This window comes from Chaetodon trifascialis, chromosome 8 (assembly GCF_039877785.1).
Source record: "Chaetodon trifascialis isolate fChaTrf1 chromosome 8, fChaTrf1.hap1, whole genome shotgun sequence".
Classification (NCBI taxonomy): Eukaryota; Metazoa; Chordata; class Actinopteri; order Chaetodontiformes; family Chaetodontidae; genus Chaetodon; species Chaetodon trifascialis.
In genome coordinates, this window is record NC_092063.1 from 14,503,201 (window position 1) to 14,529,721 (window position 26,521).

At 42.8% G+C, this 26,521-nt stretch overlaps 1 protein-coding gene across 2 annotated transcripts; it reads left to right on the top strand.

Annotated features, from left to right (window-relative positions):
- The first annotated feature begins 2,055 nt into the window (after positions 1–2,055).
- cacnb3b (calcium channel, voltage-dependent, beta 3b) lies at positions 2,056–20,965 on the top strand. Of its 2 annotated transcripts, none has more exons than XM_070968465.1 (14): positions 2,056–2,399; positions 14,319–14,438; positions 14,688–14,810; positions 14,894–15,015; positions 15,265–15,317; positions 15,625–15,644; positions 15,874–15,954; positions 18,460–18,518; positions 18,736–18,836; positions 19,010–19,161; positions 19,515–19,610; positions 19,738–19,908; positions 19,997–20,044; positions 20,159–20,965. In XM_070968465.1, the coding sequence occupies exons 1-13, from the start codon at positions 2,361–2,363 to the stop codon at positions 20,024–20,026; spliced, it is 1,167 nt and encodes a 388-aa protein (XP_070824566.1). In that variant the 5' UTR covers positions 2,056–2,360; the 3' UTR covers positions 20,027–20,044; positions 20,159–20,965. The 2 variants fall into 2 exon arrangements, with proteins under 2 accessions (XP_070824566.1, XP_070824565.1); XM_070968464.1 differs by lacking the exon at positions 2,056–2,399 and adding an exon at positions 10,959–11,019.
- The last annotated feature ends 5,556 nt before the right edge of the window (positions 20,966–26,521 follow it).

A 26,521-nucleotide genomic window follows, 5' to 3' on the forward strand; every position in this document is an offset into this window, starting at 1 on the left:
TGTTTTCGAGTAGCAGACAACAATACGAAACTCATGCAGCGCTGTCAAACATCGTATTCATACTGTATTAATAGCGCCATCTGGCGGAAAAGAGGTATAATCACCATATAGGTCGCGCTGAAGCTGCTGCACATTATTTCTATGGAGCGTTTACGTTCACCAGACGCAGCCGTTTTAACTGTAGAATAATAAAGAAAAACTGTGTCAGGTTAAATGGCTGTGCAACCAGCCAGCAAACATCCCACCATATCATTACATTTAATCTGCAAACCAGTAGGGCAACCCTGTTGTTGACACAGAAGAATATGTTGACTTTTCCCCCTCCACACCCTAGATGATCCAACCGAGAACATTAAACATTAGGTTACAGGTGCCTGTTCGTGTAAAAGTTAACTATCTACAGTAATTCAATTATAGGCCCACTACACTATGTACCACTATAACCTAATTCTACCAATAACATCCCCATACTGGGGGATTCAAGTGTCACAAGAACTAAACGAAAGGATTATCTACACCATGAAGCATGGAAAAACTAGAATAAAAGGTACTACGTATACATCAAATTAACTGTAACTATAAATTGCATTGAGACAAAAAAAATAGTAACAAATAAAAAGACAGTCTAATCAAATACAATAATATGCACTTGAGGGAATGAAGAGTGTTGTGTCTGCAGATCAACATAGAGAGCAGCTGACAGTTGTAGCTTTAATATTTTGTGCTGTTAGTTGTGTAAATGAATTTTTTTTTTATAGGTTATAGATGAAATGTGTGTGTGTGTGTGTGTGTGTGTGTGTGTGTGTGTGTGTGTGTGTGTGTGTGTGTGTGTGTGTGTGTGTGTGTGTGTGTGTGTGTGAATGTCATCTATTCCTCAGTTTGCCCGGCAGTCGGCGCCATTGCTCAACTGTCTCGCACATCCCCTGTCTGTGCTGGAGGGCCCGTTACTGTACATTTGTTGGATGTTTGAGCTTCACTGCTCAGAATGATATGTGGAGTTTGATACTTGAGACATTTTCACATGCACATACTGAAGGGGGGACATTTCTCTGGGTTTATCCATTCACAAAGCTGATGTGGATACCTGAAACCTCCAGTGCACAAACACGAAGGAAGGACTTTTTTATTGAGACACCTTTGAAATGAACAATATTGGTTATTCATTTGTTCTCAGCTCAATAATTGTGGGGAATCATATCACATTGTAATTATTCTGAGGGTGTTTCCAAATTTTATTTCTGTTTGTTCCATACTGTCCATACATCCACCAAAAAGCTGCTTCAAATCCAGGACAGTGTGACCAAACACCAAGCACAGGTGTGTGTGTGTGTGTGTGTGTGTGTGTGTGTGTGTGTGTGTGTGTGTGTGTGTGTGTGTGTGTGTGTGTGTGTGTGTGTGTGTGTGTGTGTGTGCGCGTGTGGGTGTGCGTGTGGGTGTGTGTGTGCGCGCGCGCAATGTCTTTTTGACATTGGCATAAGCTACCTGACTGGAGCGGTCGATTGGCCCTGTGTAAATGGAAGGCGTTTACAGGATGAGAAGGGGCCAAAGTGCTGGATCAGTGAAAACCGAGACGATCCGCATCCCATCCCTGCCTGGACATCATCCTCGCGCTGAAAACAGCATCCCAACCAAACAAACCCCAAGACATGGCATAAGTGCCGCTAAAGGAAGACCGATAATGATGTAACACATTTCATTTTATGACATGTCTGAGTCATCCCGTTTCACTCATTTCTTTCTAAGCCACAAATCCTGCTGAACACGGATCTTGAGGGGCTGTGTGAATAACTGGGTCGAGAAGATACTGAGCCACACTGAGAGGAAAAGCAGTTTAATTTTGCAGATAGAAGTCCATCAAGTTACATTCAAATAAAAATGCATCTATCACTAAAGGAGTTTGGGCACAAATCCAAGAGGACTGATGCCAAACTCAAAGACGACCATCATCTACTCAAATGAAAAAAAAAAAAAAAAAAAAAAAAAAAATAGAAATCCCACAAAAAGCAGCAGAAATTGTCGGGCTGCGTGAAAAGTGCAGGTCTTGCATAATTTATTGAGAAAGCTGTAATCTATCCATCCGTGTGTCCGTGCGTGTGGCTTTGTGTACAGTCATTGATCATGCCTTGGACCCACAAACTGGAGATTTCACCGCGCAGATGCCGCCGGAGCTTCGCGTCCAGATGAAGCGCTGAGGAGCAGCCGAGCCGTCTTCTCCCGGGTTGTGAAAATGTTTGGACGAGGCGCGGTGCTCCGCCTGTAGTTGATGCCTTGACTGTAAAATAAACTGTGGCCTTTTTTTTTTAATTCTCTTTCTTTCACCCAAGTTGGGCTGAGGTGACCGAGATCCCCGTAAACTGCGGATGTCCCTGACCAATTCAAGCGTCTTTCTGCTTAACGAGGTGGGTGATTGTCAGCTTTTCTCTTCTTGTGGATCTCTCCGAGGGTGGTCGAGGTAATTGAGGGAGATTTTGGCCGCGCTGCTTGAAGCTGCAGCGTCGTGTAGCCCTTCATTGCTGTGCCTTGTGCAGACATAAACAAGCAGCAAAGGTGGAAGCAGGTCCTTGTTGGGATGCCGATAATTAAATTAGACAGACTGACCTCACTGGGAATCTTTCACTTCGGAGTATAGAAGTCTCGGCATGCATCGGCACTGTCAGCCTGCCAGCAGACATTAGACACAGATGAGCAGGACTGCAGGAAGATTTGAAATGTTCATGCAAAACATGTGGACCAAAATAAAATAACTGGTCAGCTGGAGCAACAGATGAAAACAATCACTCAGCACTGAGGGGTGTGTTCATGCTTCCACTTTGTTATTTATTAGCTCCTGAGATAAATAATTACAATTCTGTGCAGGAAAAACAACCATGATTAGGCTTTAATATTCATATTTGTCACACATACAGACAAAATAGGGTTTTACTCATATTTGAATGAGGAAAAACATCCATGTTAAATCTTATGACTGTGTTTAGGCTAATCAACAACTCTCTCCTTCACTTCTTTACCTGCTGCTGTGATGTCTGCACGTGTGGGACCGACTCAAATTCATGTTCTGACAACTCTGATATTCTAACTGTAATCTATATTCTCAGTACACTATGCAACTGGAAAAAATGTATATTTAACATCAAAACTCAAGGCAATGCCGCCGTCAGAGAGACAACCTAAAGGAGGAATTTAAAGGTTTTGAGCAGTGGAGATACGAAAGAGGGGAAATTTAAAGTGCAAGATCCGTCTCTAACAATGTTATGTGCAGCAAATGATGATGTAATAGGTCTAAATGATATTGCAATATGCATGTATATGATGTAATCACCCAAATGAGTCAGAATTGTAATCCCAGTATGTTTACTAATGTAATAATTCTCTGTGTGTCGTGTAATTCGTTAGCTGTGTGGACAGAGCGCAGAGTTATGTTATTATGAAGTCAAGTGTGATGAAATAACAATGCAATAAGTGAGCAGAAACTCCCAAAAAACTTTCATAAAAAACTTTCATCTTTCATTTTTCTTTAGGTTTTTTTAGGCCTATTTTTTTTAATCAAACGTTGGCACGACTCTCTTTGGATCAATCAAACCTGGAGGTGTGACTGATAGATGACAGACTGACTGATAGAGAGATAGATGCTTGATGCTATTTCCCAGAATGAACACGTTTCTGAAGGTTAACAAACAGTGGCCCACCGGTGGGATAATCCATGATCCAGGACACCTTTGGGGTATCCATCTGCATCTCTGTGAGCTTGTTGTCCCACCCAGGGCGTCTGGATTGTGTTAAAGGTGCTTGAAAAGTCAAAACATGCGACTTTGACCGTGCCACCAGCTGGGGAAGAAAAATCCTCGATGGAAGCTAGATGATTGCATCATTTGCTTCAGTGTGTGTCTGGTAGGCAAACTGCAGGGGGTCTAGTCAGTCTCTCAGCACTAGATTCATCCTGCGTGCTGGAGTGCTAAAAGTCTCTCCAGCATGGTGTTGAAGCAGGTTTTTGCACTCCAGATTAAACATCTCTTCTTGGAAAATCAGATGCAAATGACATGTGCAATTTGTGCCATTATATTTGAGATGCACAACATTTAGTGAGTTGTGAGACGCTTGCTTTGGAACGATGCCTTTTTCCTTGCTTGCCTTCTGTTTGAGAAAAGAGTCGAGTTACAGAGAAGATTTTTTTGAAAAGTAAAGTTAGTGACAGAAATCTTGCCTGGTTTAATCACATGTTAGGTTGGTAGCATTAGACAGAGAGCAGCATGTGTTGCATACATAGTGAATTCTTACCATTGCAATTAAATGGAGATTAAATTTGTGTCGTCTATTGTTGATAAATTGCACACATTTCACACTAATGTGTTTTTTAGGAAATTTCTTACTGATAATATTTAGTTTGGCAGCTTAAAGATCTTTCTGCATAACGGTGAAATGAAGCAACACACACCCTAACTTCCACCCTCATCATACATTTTAATGTATGTTGGTGTACTTAATCAGTACCTTAAAGTACACTATCTGTGTGGAAAGCTGCTCGCTCATTTCACTGGCATCCCACCAGTCTGTTTACCTCCTCCCTCCTCTTTGCGTGCACACTTCAAACAGGGATCAGGTCTCTGTTGGATCACAACCTGTACCTGCATGTCTGAACCCATCGACTAGTGCGCAGACCTCATGAAAGGATTTGGCAGCAGCCAGGTGTCATCTCCCTCCACTCAAAAATCAAAATGCAGCATCCCCGCCGCCTTAAAATAGCCCCTCATCCATAATGCACCAGCAGCAGCTCTGCCCACAGAGGCGCTTCATATGGGACAGACTAACAGACATCTGCACTCAATGCTTGGGCTCCTAAAGCTGCTCTCTCTCCCCTTTTTCTGCCTGTCTGCCGCTCAGCGCAAAGCACCGTGGAGTTTAACTTTCAAACCTTCATTCATTCATGTTTTATTCACATCGACTGCTCATGCAGAATTCGAATGGCTGCCTCCTCCATCTCTCTCTCCTTCTTTTTTTTCTCCCCCGCCTCACTGTTTCCTGCAACCTATCCTATGAATTATGAATTTCAGCTTTGCTGGAGATTTTCACATAGCCCACAGTCATGGTTTTGTGTTGTCCGACTGGTCGTTCTTTAGACGCACGTTGTTGAATCTCACACTGTATCTTTCACAAGACATTCAGATGCATCCTTTGTCTCTTTAGGTGTTTGTTTGGTTTGTACAGTTTAAAAGCAGAAACCAAGATCCACATCTGTACATACCCATAACACATACACTCAGCAGCTGAGCAGTTGTCAGAGAACAGGCAGCCATGACATCTACAGAACACAGGGAGTGAACAGAGGGCTACGCTGGGGACGCCTCCACATGTCGAACAGAGACAACGTACATGGCTCCCATGGCTCCTCACCACCATAAGACTTCCTCCTGCCTCTGAACTTTTGGATTTTGACATGTTGAAATCCACAGTGCCTGACATATCAGTGTGACGGGACTGTAGATTTTGTCTTTGTGGTTATAAGCTGCATGGCTGTGGTTGTGGATACCCCTTCCCTCTTACTTGTGTGCACTCCTGGTCCCGGCTGTTTTTCATGGTCTGGGCTTGACGCATTAGTTCCAATAAACTGAAACGTTAATGCTACAACATGCAATTATATCCCAGACGTTAGTGTGCTTTCAACTTTGCGGTTTCAACGTGACACTGACTCTTTGCACAAAGTGATGTGCTTTGGTGTGGAATAATTTGACTGGCCTGCACAGAGACCTGACCTCCACACCATCAAACACTTTTGGGATGAAGTGGAATGCCAACTGTGCACCAGGCTGTCACCCACCACCAGTGCATGACCTCACTAATGCTCACGAGGCTGAATGGCAGCAAATCCCTGCAGCCAGGTTCCAAAATTGTGTGGAAAGTTTCACCAGAGGAGTGGAGGAAGTATATTAATGCCTGTGATTTTGGAGATACAGGTTCAAAAATCACATACTGTATGGGTGTAATACTCAGGCATCCACATAGTTTTGTCCATTTAGTGTACGTGGGAACCCCAAGAAGTGACTAAATTGAGAATATGATGCTTCATAATTATTTTTTTACATGTTTCTTTTTTGCCTGCATGAGTTTCTGCAAAGTGTGGGCTGATTTTTCAGTGAGATAACAGTGAGAAGTAATTTTACAAGCCTGATTGTTGAAAGAAAGATAAAATCGCACCCAAAATCCTGTTCACCATATTGATGTTTGAATCGTGACAGAGTCCTGAATGAACTATACATGCGGTTGAGAATCAGATCCCCATTGGACAGGGGATGTAGAGATGAAGGGAGGAGAGGAGAGCAGGAGAGAGGGTGGGGAAGGATGATATGCAGAGCAGAGAGAGTCTCACTGACGTAGCATAGGGTTGTGTACTGAGAGTGGTAGAGAATAAGGGGGGTGGGGGGGTGTAGAGAAAGAGAGAGGGATAGTCTGCTTACAAGCACGCTACAGTACACTTTAGTGTTACCCAGGAGAGAGAGCACACCATGACTGACTAGCAGAGAGCGCGAGCAAGAGAGACGGGGAGTGAGCTCTCCTACCTCCAACTGAGTAAGTACACTGTTATCTCTTCTGCATCTAATCTCTGCTGCAAATTGCATTGACAACCACCATAAACCTGGCAGCTGATCTGTACATCCTCTCTGGATAATACCTAATTAGATGGTGATGAAAGATACGGGTTTACTTTGTAGAGGCAGGAAAACCTCTCAACTCTGCTCCTTTGAGTGAAAGTTTGAGAAATGGAGTTGATGTGTGCGCAGTCAAAGTGGGGCATGGCCGAATTTCCGTCTACATTTGAGCGTTTTGAACAAATTTGACGAATGTCCAAACTCCTCACCCTCAGAGCTGACATTTCTGTGCAAAGTCGGAGTTGCACTAAAGCAGAAAATGGCATTTAGTGCAGCTGTGTGACAGAGGAGCAGTGGTGGGAAGCTGTGGGCATACTTGCAGGCGTTCATGCTTTCTCTGTTGGTGGGGGGAAGGAGTGCATTTGGGACCGCTAGGCTTCCTGTGTGGGGTCAATTAAATACTGCATGAGACAGAGCACTAAAAGCCTGTCCCGTGAGGAGCCAAGTGCTTTGTGTGTTTGTGTATGTGTGTGTGTGCATGCATACTGTATGTGTGTGCGTGTTGGCGCATCAGTGTGCAATGCCTTGATTAAATTTGATGAACCAGCAATGTTGAGAGGGCCAAAGATTCCAGTTCAGCTTCTCTTTCGGTTCCTGTTTAGAAACCGTGTTTTTATGATTTTTTACTTATTAAAGATAAGAACAAAGTCAGAATACGAGAGAGTATGCTCTCTCATTTTTTCATTTGACATCTGTATGTTTGGCTGGTCTTATCTAGGACATTGCTATATTTTACTATTTTAAACCTCTCCATTCGTCCGGCTTTCTTAGCTGTAACAGCTGCAATCTGTATGCTCAAATGACTTTTATTTTGATGGACCAGCCTGATGTGCTCACAAAAATGTTCAAGACCCAAACTTGAAAGAAAACACACTGTTTTTAGATGTAAAGCTGGAATGTGCGATTATGTAGGGCACCATTACATATTGATAAGTCTGACATTCCCTCAGTTAGCTCAGCCCACTAGTCAAGATGCACCAATTGGGCCTAACTCAGACCTAGAGTCTAAATCAGGTCAGCCTCTAACAAACACATCTGATTTAATGAAGGATGCAGCAGCACTGTGCCATTCTGCGCTGCACTGTAGGTACACAGCTTTATGTGGGTTAGCTCCAGCCTCTCTGCACTTTGAAGCAGTTTGGTGAAGTCAGGTTGAGGGATCCTCGGGGAGATGAAAGCCTATGTATGCACAACGTAGCTGGCAAGGCCACATCGACAGCGTCAATGAAAAATAGAGATTCCTGGCCAGGCTCGCTGCATCCTGCTCCTCTTCCTCCCCTGTATGTCAGTATCACTGTCGCCTCATTCATGATGTTTCACATCATTATTGGTTAATACAAGATGTCCACTGTTCTTAAACCTCCATACACATTGCTGTTGCCGTGAGGACTTGGTGCCTTTGGTGAGAAAGCAGTTGTGTAGCGTGCATTAAAATGACTTGGAGGTGCTTATTTATAGGCTGCCAAGGACTCATTACAGGCAGGGAGAAAGTATCCTTAGGTAACATTAGAGCAGGCGGAGGGTGGAGCGGCTCGGGACAGGATGGAGTATCAATCTGGGTAGGTCTCCTATTGATCCACTCTGCCCTACTCTGGTTGCACTGTCAGGAGGCCTTCTCTCTGGCTCTGGATGATCCACCTCTGGCTGTAATGCTGCCCCAGCTCCCACTGCACACAGATTGCAAGGTGCCTCCACACAAGTCAAAGGGTTGGAGATATGGGCGGGTGACTGCAAAGTTTCTCTGCTTAAATCTCCAGATTCTTCCCTGAAGTGCCCTTTCGCAAGTCACCGAGCTCCCAGTTGGTGCAGAGCTTCTCAGTTGCTTACAGTACAAAAGTGTGGTGGCAGTGGGCGGCTCTGCGGTGCTCAGCAAAAAAAAAAAAAAAAAAATGAACAAAGGGCTCAGTATCAAGTCTTAATACTTTTTATTGTACAAACTGAAACGTGCCTGTGGCAACACCAGCACAAATTAGTACTAGTACTAACCCTAAACTGTGATAAAGTTTGGCACTGAAAGTCATATTCATACTCTCATTTAATTAAACTTTATCAGATGCTTCCTGACGTTGAATATATTTCATAAACATATCTTAAGAAAAGTATTGTTCGTTGTCAGCTTTTAGTTTTAAATGACTTTTACTCACTTTTCTTATCATGCACATCCACATCAAATGGTCAGCGTCTTTGTGTAACCATGTTCCTGTGTGGACTGTAAAGAGAAATGCTAAAAAAAGAAACATTATGAAGTATACCTGCATCACATTATCAGGAGGATTGAACAACACTAGATGTAATATCATCCTGTTGGAAAGAAGATGAAAAAAAAAAAAAAAAAACTGCAGCAGAGACTGAATCCTCGCTGTAGACTGAACAGGGACGAGCCTCGGTGGCTGTCTGTTCTTATTGTCCATACAGGCACTTCGTTCACATTCAGATGGGCTATCTGGCATCGGTGAATATAGCTGAGCCAGTCTCAAATCTGCTTTGCTCTTTCTTGAGGGAATTCATCAAAACTCAGTGAACTTTGACAATCCTCCACTCTCCTCTCCCCACTGCCAACCCCAGTCTGTGATGGGAGGAGTGGAAGGAGAGGAAAGCTATATTTAGACTGACTGAAAAGCAAAAAAAGAACAAAAAAAAAAGATTCTTCTGTTAATCTCTGGTTCTATTGTTCTAATGTATCGACCCCTCCTCTCTCCTCCCTTTGTCATTTTGTCCCTCTTTTTTCTTCACAGTCTTCCACCTTTCCTCCCTTATCTTCATCATTTGGTCTCCATCTCTTCAATTCAAGTTAAAGATCTTGAACATTGGCAAACAAATGACACGATAAACCTTCATAAAAATCACAGTTCAGACTTTTGTCTTAGTGTTTCTGTCCATTCTGTCTTGCACCATCAGCCTAATTTGCTATTCAGGTATGATTTCCTCTCTGCTGCCCGCTTTCTGTTTCCAGTTCTCGTTTTATTTCCTGTGGTTTTTTTGCTCCCTCTCCATCATTGCATTCCTCTCCCACTGTTTGAAAGGCTGTTATTCAATGGCGGCTCCATGCAGAACACTAATGATGAAAATAGTCACCCTATCTTCTCTCTCTCTCTGCCTCTCTGAGGAGCTAGTTGCTCTAACTACAATAATATATGTGTGTGTGTGTGTGTGTGTGTGTGTGTGTGTGTGTGTGTGTGTGTGTGTGTGTGTGTGTGTGTGTGTGTGTGTGTGTGTGTGTGTGCTTGAAAGCTTGCTTCCCTTTAATTTTAAAAAGCCACGCAGAAATATAGCCCTGAGACATTTTTTGCTAAAAGCCCTGGTGGAGTGCTCTTAATTCTTAAGCAGCCAAAGTTGAATGAGGGTGAGGGAGTGCATGCTGCCAGCATAATGGTTGCATAGGGTCCTCAGTGCCCAGGGCAACCTGGAGAGCAGGCATGCAGCCCCGGCTTGCCAGGAACAACGAGCCTGTCTCCTACAATAGAGACCTCTCTGCTAGCTTATTAAGACATCTGATGGACTCTAGATGGCTGCTTGCTGACTCACCGCTACATTTCTGTTCTGTAGGCTCATGCATCACCTTCCTGTCAGGATGGTGCAGGTCAGGCAGACAGGCAGGCGGCCACAGCCCTCTAGTCCTCTCCTCTCCATCTTTGGCCATGCACGTCCTCCTCTCTTTCTGCCTCCCTGTCCTCCACTAACTTTCCACCCTTTCTGTTTTTTCCATGACTGTTGTTGAAGCAGTCACCTGTTAAGCAAAGCGAGCTACTACATGGCAGAGGAATGGCAATTACACTAACTGGTTATTATTATTATCACTTAGCATGGCTTACATAACCGCTCAGTCTTTGTTCTGTCTTATTTATAGAAGTTGTATCTGTACCCATGTGTGAAAAACGATACTCTGCATTGTGAGAGTCATTTTATGTCACTTTTTCTTAATTGACATAAGAGGAACGCATCAGAGGAAAAAACTTGAAAGGGTTTTGATGCTGGGGAGGCATATGAGATTTTTGGCTTGGTGGGGCGACTCAGAGGAGAAGAGAGGAGGGGAGAGGAGAGATGGGGCATGAAACCAGATCCCTCCTGCTCCTTTTCTGACATGAGGGCTGGCTCAAAGCTGAAGAGACCCACTGTACTGAACCAGTATGCAGGCGTGTACACACCAGTGCTGCAGTCAGGGCATCAATTTTGTATAGGAAATGGCTGTTGAGGCAGCGCAGCAACGTCAGCTGTGAAGCACTTAGACTGAGCGCGCCACCCTCTCTCTCCCCCCTGTAACCACGGGCTGAGAGGAGGAGGGTTCTGCCTTTTTCTGTGCAATGGGGGAGAAGAGAGCGCTGGCAGCACAATCATGTCTGCCTCCGACTCGAGCGCTACAGGACTCATCTGTAACAAGGTACGCTGATGCTGATGCTCCCCGTTTTGTGTCATCACTCTGCATGCAAACTCAGTCTCTGCGTCCATGAGTACCCCCTGTCTGTCTCCGTGCTGAGACATCTTCTTCTTTCTGTTTTTCTATGCTCCCCTCCCCTCTCACTCTTATCTCACCAGAAGTCTATTCTGGTTCACTCACTTTGCCAGCATCTCCCGACTTCTCCTCTCTCCCCTCCCCCCTCCTCCTCGTCATCTTCGGACATACTGTGCACATGCAGTTTGTCTATCTCAGCTCTGGATAGGCTTCTTTTCTGCTCTGCATTGAACTTGTGGGCCCATCTGTTGAATGGCATGGATTTTGACTGTTATTTTGTGTCATCTCCTGTCTTTTTATGAAGTCATTCATACTTTTGAATATTGTAGCTGAGCCCATCCTTGTGGCTCTGTTTGCTCAGTCAGTTTCATGGTGTTACTTTGGGTGCGCAACAGCCATTTTCACTGTGAAATTTAAAAAAATTAAAGTGATCCTTATATATAGTGCTTCAAATGGAAGTGGAGGACCATATCCAGCCAAGTGAGAATATTTCAAGGTTATGATTTCTTTAGTATGAAATTCCCTTGCATAAAAAGGCAATTTGCAGTAAAATAACTGCCACTGTGGAAGGCACCCACTTGATGTGATTAACTCAGGCTACTGAAGCCTTAAATAAACTTCAGATAACTTTGGAAAATATTTTCGCACAGGACGAGGGCTGTGGATTTCGAACCAAATCACCTACAGCGGAAGCATGTTAAGAAGGGATCTCTTTTCTCAGTATTTCTGCTTTATTAACATAGTGACAGCTGGAGAAAGACAGGACAGGTGGGAGAGAGAGGGTATGACATACAGGAGTTGGATACCACAGTAGGGACTCAGTGTTATAAATACAGTGCATGGTACACCTCTACAGGTGAGCATTCCAGGAAAGGATCTCTTAAAGGCCAGTATGAACAGAAGGGAAGATCACAGCATCAATGTCATATGGAAAATACACTTGCAATATACATGCCCATCTATCTATCTATCTGTTTTCCACATCAAGTTGAACATCTGTTCTGTTGGTTTGTCAGTTGACGAGGTTTTTATTCAGTCTCTTCACTCAACACCAAGGTGAATTTAAACATTTCCGTTCATGCACATGGCGAGTCATACAAAACAGGCAAGAGTCTGACATCTCTCTGACTGGGAATATCTTTGAACAGCACAGCACTGAGGGACTTGTCAAATCTTCATAGTAATCTGCCGTAATATGTGAATATCAGTCACTCATCACGCAGGTGCTGTGGAAGAGAGAGAATCAGAGATCGGAGCAGCATCCATGCACATGAGATGTTTAAAACTGCCCACACGACTGAAGGAAATCTTTTACATACCCTTTGTATTGAATGCTCAGACTCAATGTTAAAACACATCTAAAAACATCTGGAATGTACTGACTGTCGTGGGGAAACAACACACTGGTGACAAAACATTCTGTACATATCAAGTTATTACGTGAACTGGCTTTATTGTAATAATCCCTTAATAGAGTGCAATATTTGTCTGTAAATGCCTACACTGGTGTCAGCAAATGGAGGCTACTTTGAGAATATCAGAGATCAAAGATTAACATTGCATGTTATCCTTATTACCCGATTCTCTGCAGCTGCTGAAAAAACAGACACCAATGAAAATCTGAGTATTTTGCATAATTGAAGCTCATTTGGAATCCGTGTGGAATTAAGCAAAGAGATGTGATGCTTCTGCAAAGATAGCCACAGAGAGAAAGAGACTGGCTGTCCTGTGCTTCAACTTTAAGGGAACATGTCTTCAGTTTTCTCTTACATATATTGTTTATTTGAGAAGATATAAAAGTGCGATCAGTGTAGAGGAGGAATATGTGCAGATATTTTGCGGTAAAGAGGCTCAGACTGCACTTCAGAATATCGTTCCTCTTCATCCATCCACAGAACTGTGTGCTTTAATTAGGTTTTGTTTCTTCTGCTGGTAGACTCTTCAGACTCTGGCAGGCTTTGATATTCAAATGATATCCACAAACTCTGCGCTGGATTCAGCTAAAGCTTTTTTTTTTTTTTTTTGGAGGCGGGGGGGGGCAAAGTAGGGATGGAGGGAAGTACAGGGGAGGAGGGAAGAGAAGAGGGAGGAGGAGGAGACAGGTAAAAGAAGGATGACGTTGTTATTGAGCTATATTTGGCTGTCTTATGTGGGTGCTCCTGTCTGGTATGTGAGGTGTCTTCCAGCCCTGCACCCATCTGGGACTGCAGCTATCGGGGGAAGAGCAGGATGCTGATGGAGTGAAATGTAGGATCTGGTAAAGTGAGGCTTTGTAAGAAATTTATCTTACAGCATGTGTTGTGTAAAGAGGATGGCAGTGTTTCATAGGGAAAGAGGTAGGCTTGTTATTGTTATTAGTGATTGACATTTAAATCCTTTCTCAGGAGTAAGAGTTGTGCTGCGAGCCAAAAGAATTTCAATTCAGCTTGTTTGCTTTTGTGACAATGTGTTCTTTCATAATGCAAATGTCAGTGTCTAGTATGTCAAGCATATACAGTCTGACCACTGAATGAAAGGCAGTTGCATTATGTCAGCAAGCGATTATAATAAAACAAAAAGGTTTTATTTAGGTGATTATATGTCATATAAACACATTTTTAATATGTTGAATTCTAATATAAGTTGCAGCATTTTGATTCACTGACACGCAAACAAATTGAACTGCAAGCTGAAAACATAGAATTAAAACTGACTTGTCTACTGATAGGACAACACATGTCGATACAGACCAATCTGGAGTGTAGAAAATGGATCGAGACATGGATTTTGTTGTGTCTCAGTCTTTTTTCCTGGTTGAAGTCTTCGGGCTTTAGCCAACATCTGGTATGCCTGGTTGAGTGGATACGTAGACAACAAGTGCAGTGCAGGTAGTTGGTGTTGTTGCAGTACATGTGCACATGTTCCCCTGGGACGGCTGCTTTGGAAAGCTGCAGGAACTTGCTGGTCCTCGCAGACTGAGTCACATGGCTTCTGGAAAGGACAGGCAGGTTCGGAGACAGTAGAACAAGGAGAAAGACATGGGAGACACAGAGGCAGATGCAGGTGATCTGTTTGGAGCTGCATCAGAGTGGTTTTCTAGAAGTTAACAGTTACTATATGATGAGGAATTCGGAGCAAAATAGCAACAGCTGCTGCAAGGTGTTAGCTAAGGTATTGTGGTGGATTTGCCTCTTCTCTGCCTGGGCTGTAACAGTCATTCCTCTCCTCTCTCTCCTCTTGTCTTTCAGGGTTCAGCCGATTCCTACACTAGTCGACCCTCGGATTCCGACCTGTCCCTGGAGGAGGACCAGGAGGCGTCTCGGCGTGAAGCCGAGCGCCAGGCTCAGCTGCAACTAGAGAGAGCCAAGGTGAGAGCCCGGGGGTCAAAGGTGAATGCTTGTCATTAAATTCACCTTCAGTTCCTGAGGCGCAGCATGTAAACAGCTGAGTCATGTTAATACTCGGAGGCTGCTTTTCAATAGACGGGTTTAATCTTGTTGTAAATTCATTCAGGTCTGTAGAGGCAAAATTAATCTTCAGCCTGAAGGAGGAAGGCAGTGATGGCATATACAGCACTGCATCTCATTTATATTTTGTATTTTCTTATCTTTCGACAGTCGAAACCAGTAGCATTTGCAGTGAAAACCAATGTGAGTTACTGTGGGGCCCTTGATGAAGATTGTCCAGTCCAAGGTGCCGCCATTAACTTTGAAACCAAAGACTTTCTGCACATAAAAGAGGTGAGAGGCCTTCACCATTAAGATTATCACACTACTTGCAAATCAAAGCGGAGTCATAAAAGGTGTGTTTGACCGCCATGCAGAAATACAACAATGATTGGTGGATCGGTCGGCTGGTGAAGGAGGGGGCAGACATCACTTTCATCCCCAGCCCAGTCAAACTGGAGGCCATGAGGATAAAACAAGAGCAGAAAGCAGCAGCAAGGTCAGAGGTCACACAGTTCTGAGTGATCTCTCTGTTATCACTCCTCTGCTTGTCTCTATGTCTCTGGCTTTCTGTCTCTCTCCGCTGCCCTCATTCTACCAGCTTCCTGTCTAGCACAGCCTTTGAAAATTTCTTTTTGTTAGAACTAGTTCTTGCTCACGTGTTGCTCAGTTTTGCGAGTCTTTCTTTCTAAATTGCCTCCCGAGGGGATTCACGCATAACGAAGCTTTGCATTATGTTGCTCCACAGGAAAGGAGGGAACGCTTCATCCGGAGGCTGGAGGTCCACCCCGCCATCTGCAGGTAAGTGGGACTGTGTCTGTCTGCTCTGCCTCTACTGGGACTGCATGCTGTCACAGGGTCAGATTTGCACACAGAGCTGTTCCTGGGTGAAAACATTTGCCTTTATCAAACTAAGATGAAAGTGAGATGAGCACTGATTGGCCACAATGTAAATGTTTGTTTCTTCAATCCAACACGACATGCACGTTTTCACAGTTACGGAGCTTTAAAGCTGAAATATTTTCTCCTGAAGAAAAAGCTTACTGTAAGAGCCTTGTCATTAGCTTTTACCCTTCTTACCTAATGTTGGTTCTGTTTATTCTGAAAGCCAAACAGAAGCAGAAACAGGTATGTTTGGCATTGTGCCTCTTCCTCTGTGTATCACTTTTCATCTTTACAATTTATGTAAAAGCATCCTTAATTATACTGATACCCTTAATGACTTTTCACGACTGTGCGTTGTTAGTGACTACTTTTTGAGGGTGTTAGCAAGTTGTGTGCGCCACTACAGAAAATTCACTTCAGCGTGTGTTGATTTTCCACCTCCACACCCTGTCTGTGCTTGTGGCCCGTGCAGACCGAACACGTTCCTCCTTATGATGTGGTCCCTTCTATGCGGCCAGTGGTGCTGGTGGGCCCTTCACTGAAAGGCTATGAGGTGAGACAACCATCAATGCTGCTTTTCAGTTCATATAGTTTGGTCCTGCTTATTCAAATGTTGCCTTGAGATGAGGAGTAGTTTCCTGAATGCGGTCAGATATGGAGCATATGCTGAAATTATTTAACCAGTTAACCAATAACGTCAATCAAAAGGAGACATTTTGGCCGTGCTAGCAGTTTAGCATTGCTCTTGCAATGTCAGTCTGTCAGTTGGTTCAGACTGAAATATCTCAGCACCTCAACATCTAGGAAGGATTATCATGAAATTTTGTGTAGATATTCATGTTATAGTGTAGATAGATAGATATTTAATCATTTTGGGGATCATTTGACTTTTTATCTAGCACCATCATCAGATCAAATCCAATTTGTCCAGTATTTCAGTTTAGGATCATACCTGCAAAACTAGCAGCATTCCCATCAGCCTCAGCTGCACTTTGTGTGTAGTGCTAATTATCAAATTAAAGTAAGATGGTGAACACAGTAAACCTTATCCCTGCTAAACATCTGCACATGAGCATGGTCATTGTGAGGATGTTAGCATACTGACATTAGCACTTTTTGATTCATAGAAAAAAAAGGCAATCAGTTAATGAATCAGTGATGAAGATATCTGTTAACACCAGCCAGAGATGTGACATATTTGAGTCTATATTGAGTTTATATTTCTATGTTTATATTTGAGAACATATTGTCTTCTCTGGACTGTTTGTTCCATTTTAATCTGCTCTGTATTTTCTGGTCCAGTATTGACTCGCTGGGTTTGATCTAAAGGGAATCGCTCTGGCCTCCATTATCCCATTAACACTGATACTAAACACCACAGTCACATCCTGATGAAATTATAGCACATACAACAGGAGTCTTAGATCCATTTTGAGTCTGCATGCATGCCCCTTTGTATTAGCTACCATATGTGACATGCTCCTACACTAAACTCTCCGTAACGCATATAGGAAGGGATGTATGAAAACACACTGCTCTTAAACTCAGTAATCATAAAATATGTCGGTTTCAAATGAATCTGTGGATGAATATGCTGAAATTTGAGGCGTGTAATTGAACAGAATGTCTCTATGCCTCAACATTTTCTCTCTGCCTGTGAGTGCGCAGGCTGTGTGCCAAGCCGTTTGTTTTGCGTGTGTGTGTGTGTGTGTGTGTGAAATATTTATGCATCGCTCTGGTGATGTGCTTTGGGGATGCTCCAGTGGTGAACGCCAGCCTGCCTTCTTCTCTCTTCTCTCCTCGTTCTCTTTCTCTCCGCTTGTTGTCTCTCTTCTACATTCTGTATTCGGTTTCTCGCCATTGTTGTACGATGTTACCGTCCTCTTTCCCTCTCATGCCCTCTTGCTGTTTCTCCATCCCTGTGTTGCACCATGAAAGAGCAACACCACTGTGCGCTGCATCCCCTCTTCCGAAGGCCATTCATTTTTCAGGACTATTTGAAAATAGGCACCCTCATGGTGCAGATGCAAAAAATAGAAATAAATAAAATCCTTAAAGACCCCTCCACAAATTGAAAAAATAAATGAAGTCTGCTTGGAATAATAACTTGAGTCCGATATGGTTGTTACAAGTTTAATTAGCTGATAAAAAAAAAAAATCTGAAAATTACATCTTCTCCTTTTCCCTATTGAATCTATCAATATGCAAACAACTACTGTACACAAGCTGTGTCAAGTTAACACACTGGACCATGATTGGCTCCAGGCGAGGTGTGATGGCTCCAAATCATGCTGATGTTTTAAACTCACATTTAAGGTGAGCACAGAGACATTTTCCTCTTCCGTAGATGAATGTGGAAACAGCCTTTCTAGTGTCAAACTCTGCACATGCATCATCCAATGTTCAAGCAAAGCAACAATAAGACTTATTTTTGAGTGGAGGGGGACTTTAATGGTGCTCATTTCTATCCGTGCTGACATCCTTCCTTCAGGAGGAATCTATTTGCTGAAAAAACAAAAGCATATTGCTGCTCTAACGCCCTTCCGGTCCTGTCATATTGCAATAAATGTGAATGTTTCGAATTGATAGTGTATGTACTCATGTGACTCTGTGTTGACCATTTAACGGTACCATCAGTCACTCTGTTAAAAGAGATTGTATTAAACTCAACAATCAAACCAAAACTTTACTTTAAGTCCACCTATTCAGTATTGATAATCAGTATATATGTATTTGATGAATGTTTTGTAACACACAGTAAAGTAGTTGTAAGCAGATGTGAGTTGAGGCTGGTGTATATAAACACAATTAAGGACAATAAAACACAGATGTAATGAATGTCTTCATATATTGCTGACAAATACTGCACTGAGCAGCATAAAAAGGCATTATTGCGTGCTGCAAAGCATTTATTAAGTATCTATATAGTGCTTATAAATGCTCATGGGGGGCTTAGTGTGTTACCTTCATTGAAAGTGAGAGAATATTATCAGATATTTCCCAACACAAGCCTCTTCTAACTTCTCTCCGCTCTTCCTTCCTCCTATCTGTCGCCTAGGTAACAGACATGATGCAGAAAGCCTTGTTTGACTTCCTAAAGCACAGATTTGACGGCAGGTGGGTACAGAGGTCTGCGTTGCTCTCTTCAGCTGCAGCTCAGCGTACAGTAACGCTGTGACCGCGCTCCAGAGCCGTTTGTGAGATTCACGTTTCACGGTCGATAGGACACATGATGATGATGATTTATTTTTAGTTGCAAGAGAGTACAAGTTCATCTCATCCTTTTGAAACGGAACAGTTGTGGATGTGATGTGATAAGACGCCTCTTTCGTAGGATCTCTATTACACGGGTGACTGCTGATCTGTCACTGGCGAAGCGCTCCGTGCTGAACAAGAAGGCCATAATGGAGAGATCCAACACACGCTCCAGTCTGGGTTAGTGACAAGAAAGTTGTCTTTGATCTTTTTTTAGGCTAAATAAAGATTAACACCAGCTGAGAATAGATGCCTCTTCTTCCTTTTATGTCAGCTCTGCACTAGAAACCTAAGTAAGTGATGTTGCTCTGTTAAATGTGCCAGCTCCATGCCTTCCTTTGCTTTGTTGACAGCTGAGGTTCAGAGTGAGATAGAGAGGATCTTTGAGCTGGCCAAGTCTCTTCAGCTGGTCGTCCTGGATGCAGACACCATCAACCACCCAGCGCAGTTGCTCAAAACCTCTCTGGCTCCCATCATAGTCTACGTCAAAGTCTCCTCGCCAAAAGTACAGCACAACTCACATCAACCTCACAAGCAAATTCATTCAAGACAGATGTTTTTGCCTGTATAGTACAGTCGAGACAGTTAAATGATTAATTATTTGGGGACTGAAAAAGAATTTGCAATCATTTTGGTTGTTCATTCAAGTAGAAAAGAAAACATTTGCAGGTTTTACCTTTTCCAATGCACGGATTTGCTTCTTTTCTCTGTTTATATCAATGAAACTGAATGTCTTTGGGTTTTAGATTCTTGATCAGACATGAGACTTGGACTCTCAGAACTGAGCATTTTTCACTTTTTGAGAAGCATTCATTTGAAAACCGGCTTGACTCTCTTTGTCTCCGGCTCCTGCCACAGGTTCTTCAGAGGCTGATCAAATCTCGAGGGAAGTCACAAAGCAAACACCTCAACGTCCAGATGATGGCAGGGGACAAGCTGGCTCAGTGTCCACCTGTGCGTCACTCTGCCTAAAACACATGATAAGGCTCAGAAAATGAATCTGAAAAAGAGTTGAGAATGCATGCGGTGACCTTTGGTGTAACCTTCCTCCTCTCTCATTTCCCTGTCTTTGATTGATTAGGAGATGTTTGATGTCATCCTGGATGAGAATCAGCTGGAAGATGCATGTGAACACCTCGCGGAGTACCTGGAAATCTACTGGCGTGCTACACATCTCCCCTGTTCTGCCCCTGTTAACCCCTTACTGGACCAAAGCGTGATCACCCCACCCTCAGCTAACTCCAGCCAACAGGTAAGACGAACACACAACTGACTGATTTATTAACAGTTTGGCTGCATTATTAATTACAATTTCTCTGCCTCCTGTGTCCATTCACTAGTTTTCTGAAACTCAAGAGTTGATAGAATGATTACTACCACTGACATAGGTGAGAGGACATTTTTTCTCTTTCTTATTTTGATTGGTATTTGTTTCTTTTGCTACTACTTTTCTTATACTGGTGCTGTCTTCTCTTGAATTGTACCCTGCTGCTCTCCTGTAGGAGCAGCCTGTGCTGTCAGACTAGGAGGTCATAGAGCACAGGGACCAGGGCGCCACCAGGGGGCAGCAGCAGCAGCAGCCCTCATCTCTCCAAAGCCAGCCACCACCTTCTCTGGCCACACCTGGGGCAAAGAAGAGAACAGGATCCCTCGAGAGAGAAAGAGCAGGAGGCTGGTGAGCTGGAGGAGGAGAGGCAAATATAGGGAGAGGAGCAGGAGGAAGATTTGACCAGAGGAGCCTCCTTCTCACTGCTGCCCCCTCGGCAAGAGCTCCCTGCTCCCACCGCCACGCCACAACTCAGGGCCGCTTTCTACAGCTGCACGACTGCTGGTGACAAAAACCAGTACAGCAGTGCAGTCACCGTACGCCACCCTCCCTCACCCTCCCTCTCTCCCTCCCTCCTACCCTGACCTTGTTCCCAACTCCCTGTTTTCACACTGGAGATCACATGGCACAGCTGAGCCAGCCCATGTGTGATCAGACACTGGCTGTCCCAGACACAGATAGGTTAAATCAGCTCTCATTGGAGACAAAGCACACACCTGTGAAGTCAGAGTCCGTTAGCATACAGTACTGTAGCAAAGCAATGCTATCAGTATTACACAAAATACATGAATAGCTTCCCATTGTAGGGTTACTTTTGATAAACGTGGCTTCCCCCTCTGGCCAAAGAGTGCAGAGATTCTGTGTCTTCCATCTCTGCAGCTCTCTGTGAGCTGTCATTCCAGTCTAACCAAATGTTTCCTCAAAGGCACAATTACTCCTTTATCGCTTGTTTTCTCTACTTGTTTATCCAGCAGCCTTTTTTTTTAAAAAAAATCATCCTTTTCCATTCATTTTTTACAGTAACTATCTGTATCACAATCTATAATTCATATCTTTGCCCTCAGTATAGCTGATCGCAACAACAGTGAAGCAAAACCCATGAATGACAAGCACAGGCTTGAATTTCAACAGTCTATATGCATCTTCTGTCACAGCTGTGAATGTATAAATGCTGGTCCATTGACTTAGGGAGGATTATTAACAATCGCTGTGGTTTGTTTGCAGATGGTTGGTGGCAAATCCCATAATCAAACTAACTAAAACGAAAATGCAGTTCAATGTTTACCAAAAACTCACAATCACTTGTAGTGAGACAAGAAGGCTCTTCCAGCAACTAATACACAAACACAAAACGCTAACTCACATTTGGCTTCAAGTGTGATTCTACTTAATCATATTTAATCATTTCCTCTAATCATACTGTTTGTCAGTTGCTGCACAGACGTATGCATTTGTTCTCACAAACAAATTAAAATTCTTCTTTCTGACATAATTCGAGCCACCCAGAAATATAACATGTAACATAACCAGATATCAGGAGATTCACTGATATTTAGCATGCAGGTGACTCCAAAAACAGACAGATCCAGGTGCAGTCTGAGGCTTTCAGTTTTGACACACCTGGTTTCTAACACCTGTTGTTTCCTGAGACCAAACTGCTCCTGATGATGGATTTAATGTGAAACTGAAAGCTTGAGGCTGGAACAATGACAACATTTATAACCCGATGTTGTACATTGTGTTTTTAAATCATTTCTATTGGCTGTTTGAAATGATAAATCAGGGAGAGGTGAAACAAAGACAAAGCAACTTGATCTTCAGGCTTCCAAGCAGACTGGAAAATATAAAAAACACCTTGTTCAGTACATTTACTGTATTGTTTCCAAAGAGAATAGATGTATAGATAAATAACACCTTTAAATGTTACCTCAGCATGTGTGCTGAATGTAATTCGTGGTGATATTAGCACTAAACTAAAATAAACACATCGCCACAAACTCCACAGACAGGAACATATCTGCATTTTCTTTTTACCATTTCAGTGGTGCCATTTCAGTTTCGCACTTCACTGCTCCTCCGTGGTGACGTGGCAACTGAAGGAGTGGATGGACTGTAGACTTCTCTTTTGGTGGGAGGGTGACTTTAGACCTCAATGGAGCTTCGATGAATATGAAGTAGCAATGCTGCGTACGCCTGCACCCAGCCTCCACTACACCACCATCAGACTTTATCACCTCTGAGCACCCCAGCTGATTACAAAGGGTTACTCTCTAATGAGCTCGTTAAATTATCTCATGATCTTTTGGCATAAACAGCTAAAATCAGCATGTGTACTGCAGGCCTATAAGTATATGGAGGGCGACCTCTGGTGGCATATATATGTTAGTCTTATATCCGCCACTGCTTATTTCTCTGCCCACTGCAAACAAGCTGCAAGACATGCATTTAATATACATCTATAGAAGAATATGTGCAACTTCCAGTCATATGACTAGTTAAATGCCTTTGCTGCAAATACAAAAGCTTCACCCGAACTTTAACCAATAGTCTCTTTTGTGTTTATTGAATCATCCATTTGCCTCAATTTTGTGTCTTACTAACAAAAACGAATGCATCTCAGTAAGCACTGAAATCTGCACATTAACGCATCTTCTTTTATCATGTAAAACTATAGAATTCAGCTAACATACCACATTATGTAAATAATCTAACATATGTGCATGACATATTGTATTCCTGTTTCATCAGAAGGGCTGTCTGGGACCATCCTCACATGAGCCATTCACTCATCAGAGTCAACATGACCTACATAACCAGTCTTACATTATCAAGGCTTCGTTGTACATACTGTATATTCAATATGCAGATATTATTATTATTATCAAATTGCACAGAAACAAACAAATGCTGACAGAAAGTAGAAAGGTTTTAGTCACAGTACAAAATTCTATATTAAATGCCTCAGAAAGCATGTGTTTATGTTTATTTTCCTCTCTTTTTAGAATGATGCACTGCAGTTGTTTAGGACCACCGTAAAGTTTGCTTCCACTGACACCCACATTCATTTCTGAAGGACCAGGTTTGAGATACATAACTTCTACTTGATGAAACACAGAGAGCACAGTACCTTCTTTCGACAAAAAGATATATATCTATCTCTCTCTATATATACATCTGTATAGAGAGAGATAGATATTTATACTGTGTATCAGCTCCTTCTATTTGCTTAATTTTTATTGCAGGAAATTTCTACAAAAAGTTAATTATTCTTTGGACGTCCAAAGCACAATTTTTTACAATTATAATTTCCTATTGCGTTTGACTTGCCTAAATTCTGTATGCAATACAAAGTCTAGCATTGATGAGACACTAGCTGAGACTATCAAGTTATCTCCTCAGTTATGATGGGGTATAATTGCACTACTATCATTTATACGTCTGCTTTACGATGCAATAAATGCACTAAACGTTATGCTGTACCCACCCCCAATGCTGAACAAGTTGTCTGGTCTAATGATGATGTCAACATTTCACGTGGTTTCTGACAAGTCGATGAGATACATGATATCCAACAGCGTCTGATGATGATGTGTACAGGGTGTGTCTTTTGTCAATAGCACATCTGAAAGAGGGGGTGAATTAAACACAACATTTAAGTAACATTTTCGTGTGTGATGTTTTTATTTCTCCTCAGTGATTCATAACTCAACCAACAGAGGGCAGAAGAGTCACGTCTGAACCTTCAGGTTGAATGATGCTGTGCAATAATTAGTCCAATGCAAACCAGAAAATCACACAGTGATGGTTCTTGTCTCTGCTTAAACATCTATTTAAAGGGTCAGTTCGCTGTTATACCAAAAAAAGGAAACTTATTTTCTCACGTACCTAAATTTGGATTTATCTGGCCAGGCTTTTAGATATCTGTCTTTGAGATTCCTGCCACCCCAAACTTGTGAACAGCTTTCATTAGAGCTGTTTTCTACAATAGACAGTCTCTATAAAACCTGCACAATCATGCAGGATTTTGGATTTTTCAGAGTAACACGGACACTGTTTCTGGAAAGACACATTGCTGTTTCATAATTTTATTCAATTTTTTGGTGTGGAAGAGCTTGACTGGTCTGCACAGATCCCTGACCTCAGCCCTGTCCAGCACCTTTGGGATGAACTGGAACAACAAGTCCGAGCGAGGCCCAACATCAGTGCCCGACCTCATTTGTGCTCTGGTGGTTGAATGGGACCAAATCCCTGCAGCCGGCTTCCAAAATCATGAAGAAATTCTTCAGAAAACATGGACATCTGCCCCATCTGAATGGCCACAGGCTTGGAATGAGATGTTTAGAAGTAACATGGGTGCAATATATGGAGACTACACATACTTCTGGTCACAGCAAAGCTAAGCTGGGATGCCCTGTCGACTCAGCGCAACGGCATATCAGACAACACGTCCCTTCACTCAAATTTTCTAAGATCAGGAGAAGTCAGAGATGTCATAGGCATAGCATTTTCCAAGTCTCTTTAATCAGTCCACACATGCTTTTTTTCATCTGCTACAGCACACCAATGTGTTCAAATCATTCATAACTGCATCCATGTGTCACTCATTCAGATTCAGCTGGTGCTCTGTTTCCATCAGCGAGCCATGTTATTACCACCTCTATCTGGACATCATCATCACTGACCATCTGTCCTGTGCTTGGAATGCCACATTTCATCGATTGGCGGCCGAATGTCACTTCCCTTTTCACTTGATCTGACGTGTCTTCCCGGACACACTCGCAGAAAAAGTGTAAACTGCTGCTTCGTGTGCAAATCTAGAACATAAGTGTGAAAGTCATGGAAGAAACCCTGGGTAACAACACCATCTGCTGATGAGTCTGTGGCAGGAAAATAAGGAAGCCTCCCAGTTCACGTTTCTAAGCATCTGAGAATCTTGAAAGCGAGATAGTGACTCAGCTCTCGTCTGTTTTCCTGAGGCCGTGTGTAGACTCCTGCCACCCTCTCATTGTGCTGATGATAATTACCAACGCTGTCACTAAATATATTGAGCTGTGATGATTTAAGGTGTGAATGCTTTACCCTGCCAGTAGTAAGCCTTTCCTTTCCAGCCTCGTCTTTCTCATCCTCCAGCATCAGCCATATTGGAAGGTGTCACTTTATGCCTGATGATTATTCACAGCCACCTGTTTCTCTCTGCGCCGTCAGAGGAGCTCTGTGGCGGTTACACAGGCATTCGTGAATGCTGCACCTTTAGTTTCAAAGGGTGAGAGAGAGTTCATAGTCTGCAACTTTTCTTTGGAACTGTCTTCATGTATGAAGTACTGTACTCAAGGTTTATCCATTACCAATCAACGGCAGAGCACAGTAATCTGGGTCCTGCACATATGAAGCCTTAATGGGCCCCCTTGCTCTTGAATACAGCTGTTGCCACATCTGTACAAGTAATCAGTAATAAAGTGTTTATAATGCATGAAGAAAGGCTGCACAATCTCTGTATATTTCAGCCCTCTTTTCCCCACATGCTTTAATTACTGTCACAGTTTTTTTTTTTAGGTCTTTATTACACCCTGGCAACAAAACAAAGGTGGAAAGTCATCTAACTCTGCTCCCTACACTGAGAAAGGATTAATGCATTGTTGCATCATGAAAGACAACTGAGTAAGTCTCTGTTTAATTGTGTTTTATTTGCTGCATTAAAGTGAATTAGTTTCCAACAAGTGCTCAATCCATATATTCAAATTGAAGGCAATGTCGCTTCATCTATCAGCATGCAACTATTAGAATATTAGCTAGCTAGCCATGTTACAGAAAAATATTAAACTATTCTGAAACAGTTGTGCTCATTCAACAAAAATATTTTTTTGTCCAGCATACTGCAGGATGAATACAAAACACAATACAAAAACTCCTGTTTATTAGCAGTACTATTTCACACTCACTTGAGAGATTGGTGCAGAAATCACAATAACTGCCATGAACAAAGAGAGAAAGAGCGCTTAGTCAAATGTAAATAACAGCAATATAAAATATTTTCTCCTCGGCATGCAGACGCAACCCCCACAGTCAGAGCTGTGCATGATGACAACGAGACATATTAGGCTGTAAAACACAGACGGATCCCAGCATGAGGGGTGAATGATGCAGGCTGTTTGTGAACAAAGGCAAATTGCTTTGACCCACTGGGGCAAAAACTGCAAGGCTCTGATTGGCAACAGTAAGTAAATTAGCCAATGCACTGCCAGACACAGGGGAAGGTGGCTAATTGACTCTTATCTTTTAATTCTTCTTTTACTTACAGTGAGATGCTGTTTCCATATGGTAATAACCTTCAGGGTGTGAAAATCAGTGTGTGTGTGTGTGTGTGTGTGTGTGTGTGTGTGTGTGTGTGTGTGTGTGTGTGTGTGTGTGTGTGTCTCCAGGGGTTTGACCAGCACAAGTGAGAGGAAAGACCTCTGACTTGACCCCGTGGGCAGCCGATCGCTGCTCACCTATCAGGGGGCCTCACACCATCCCACCACATGCCGACATAGTGGTATCA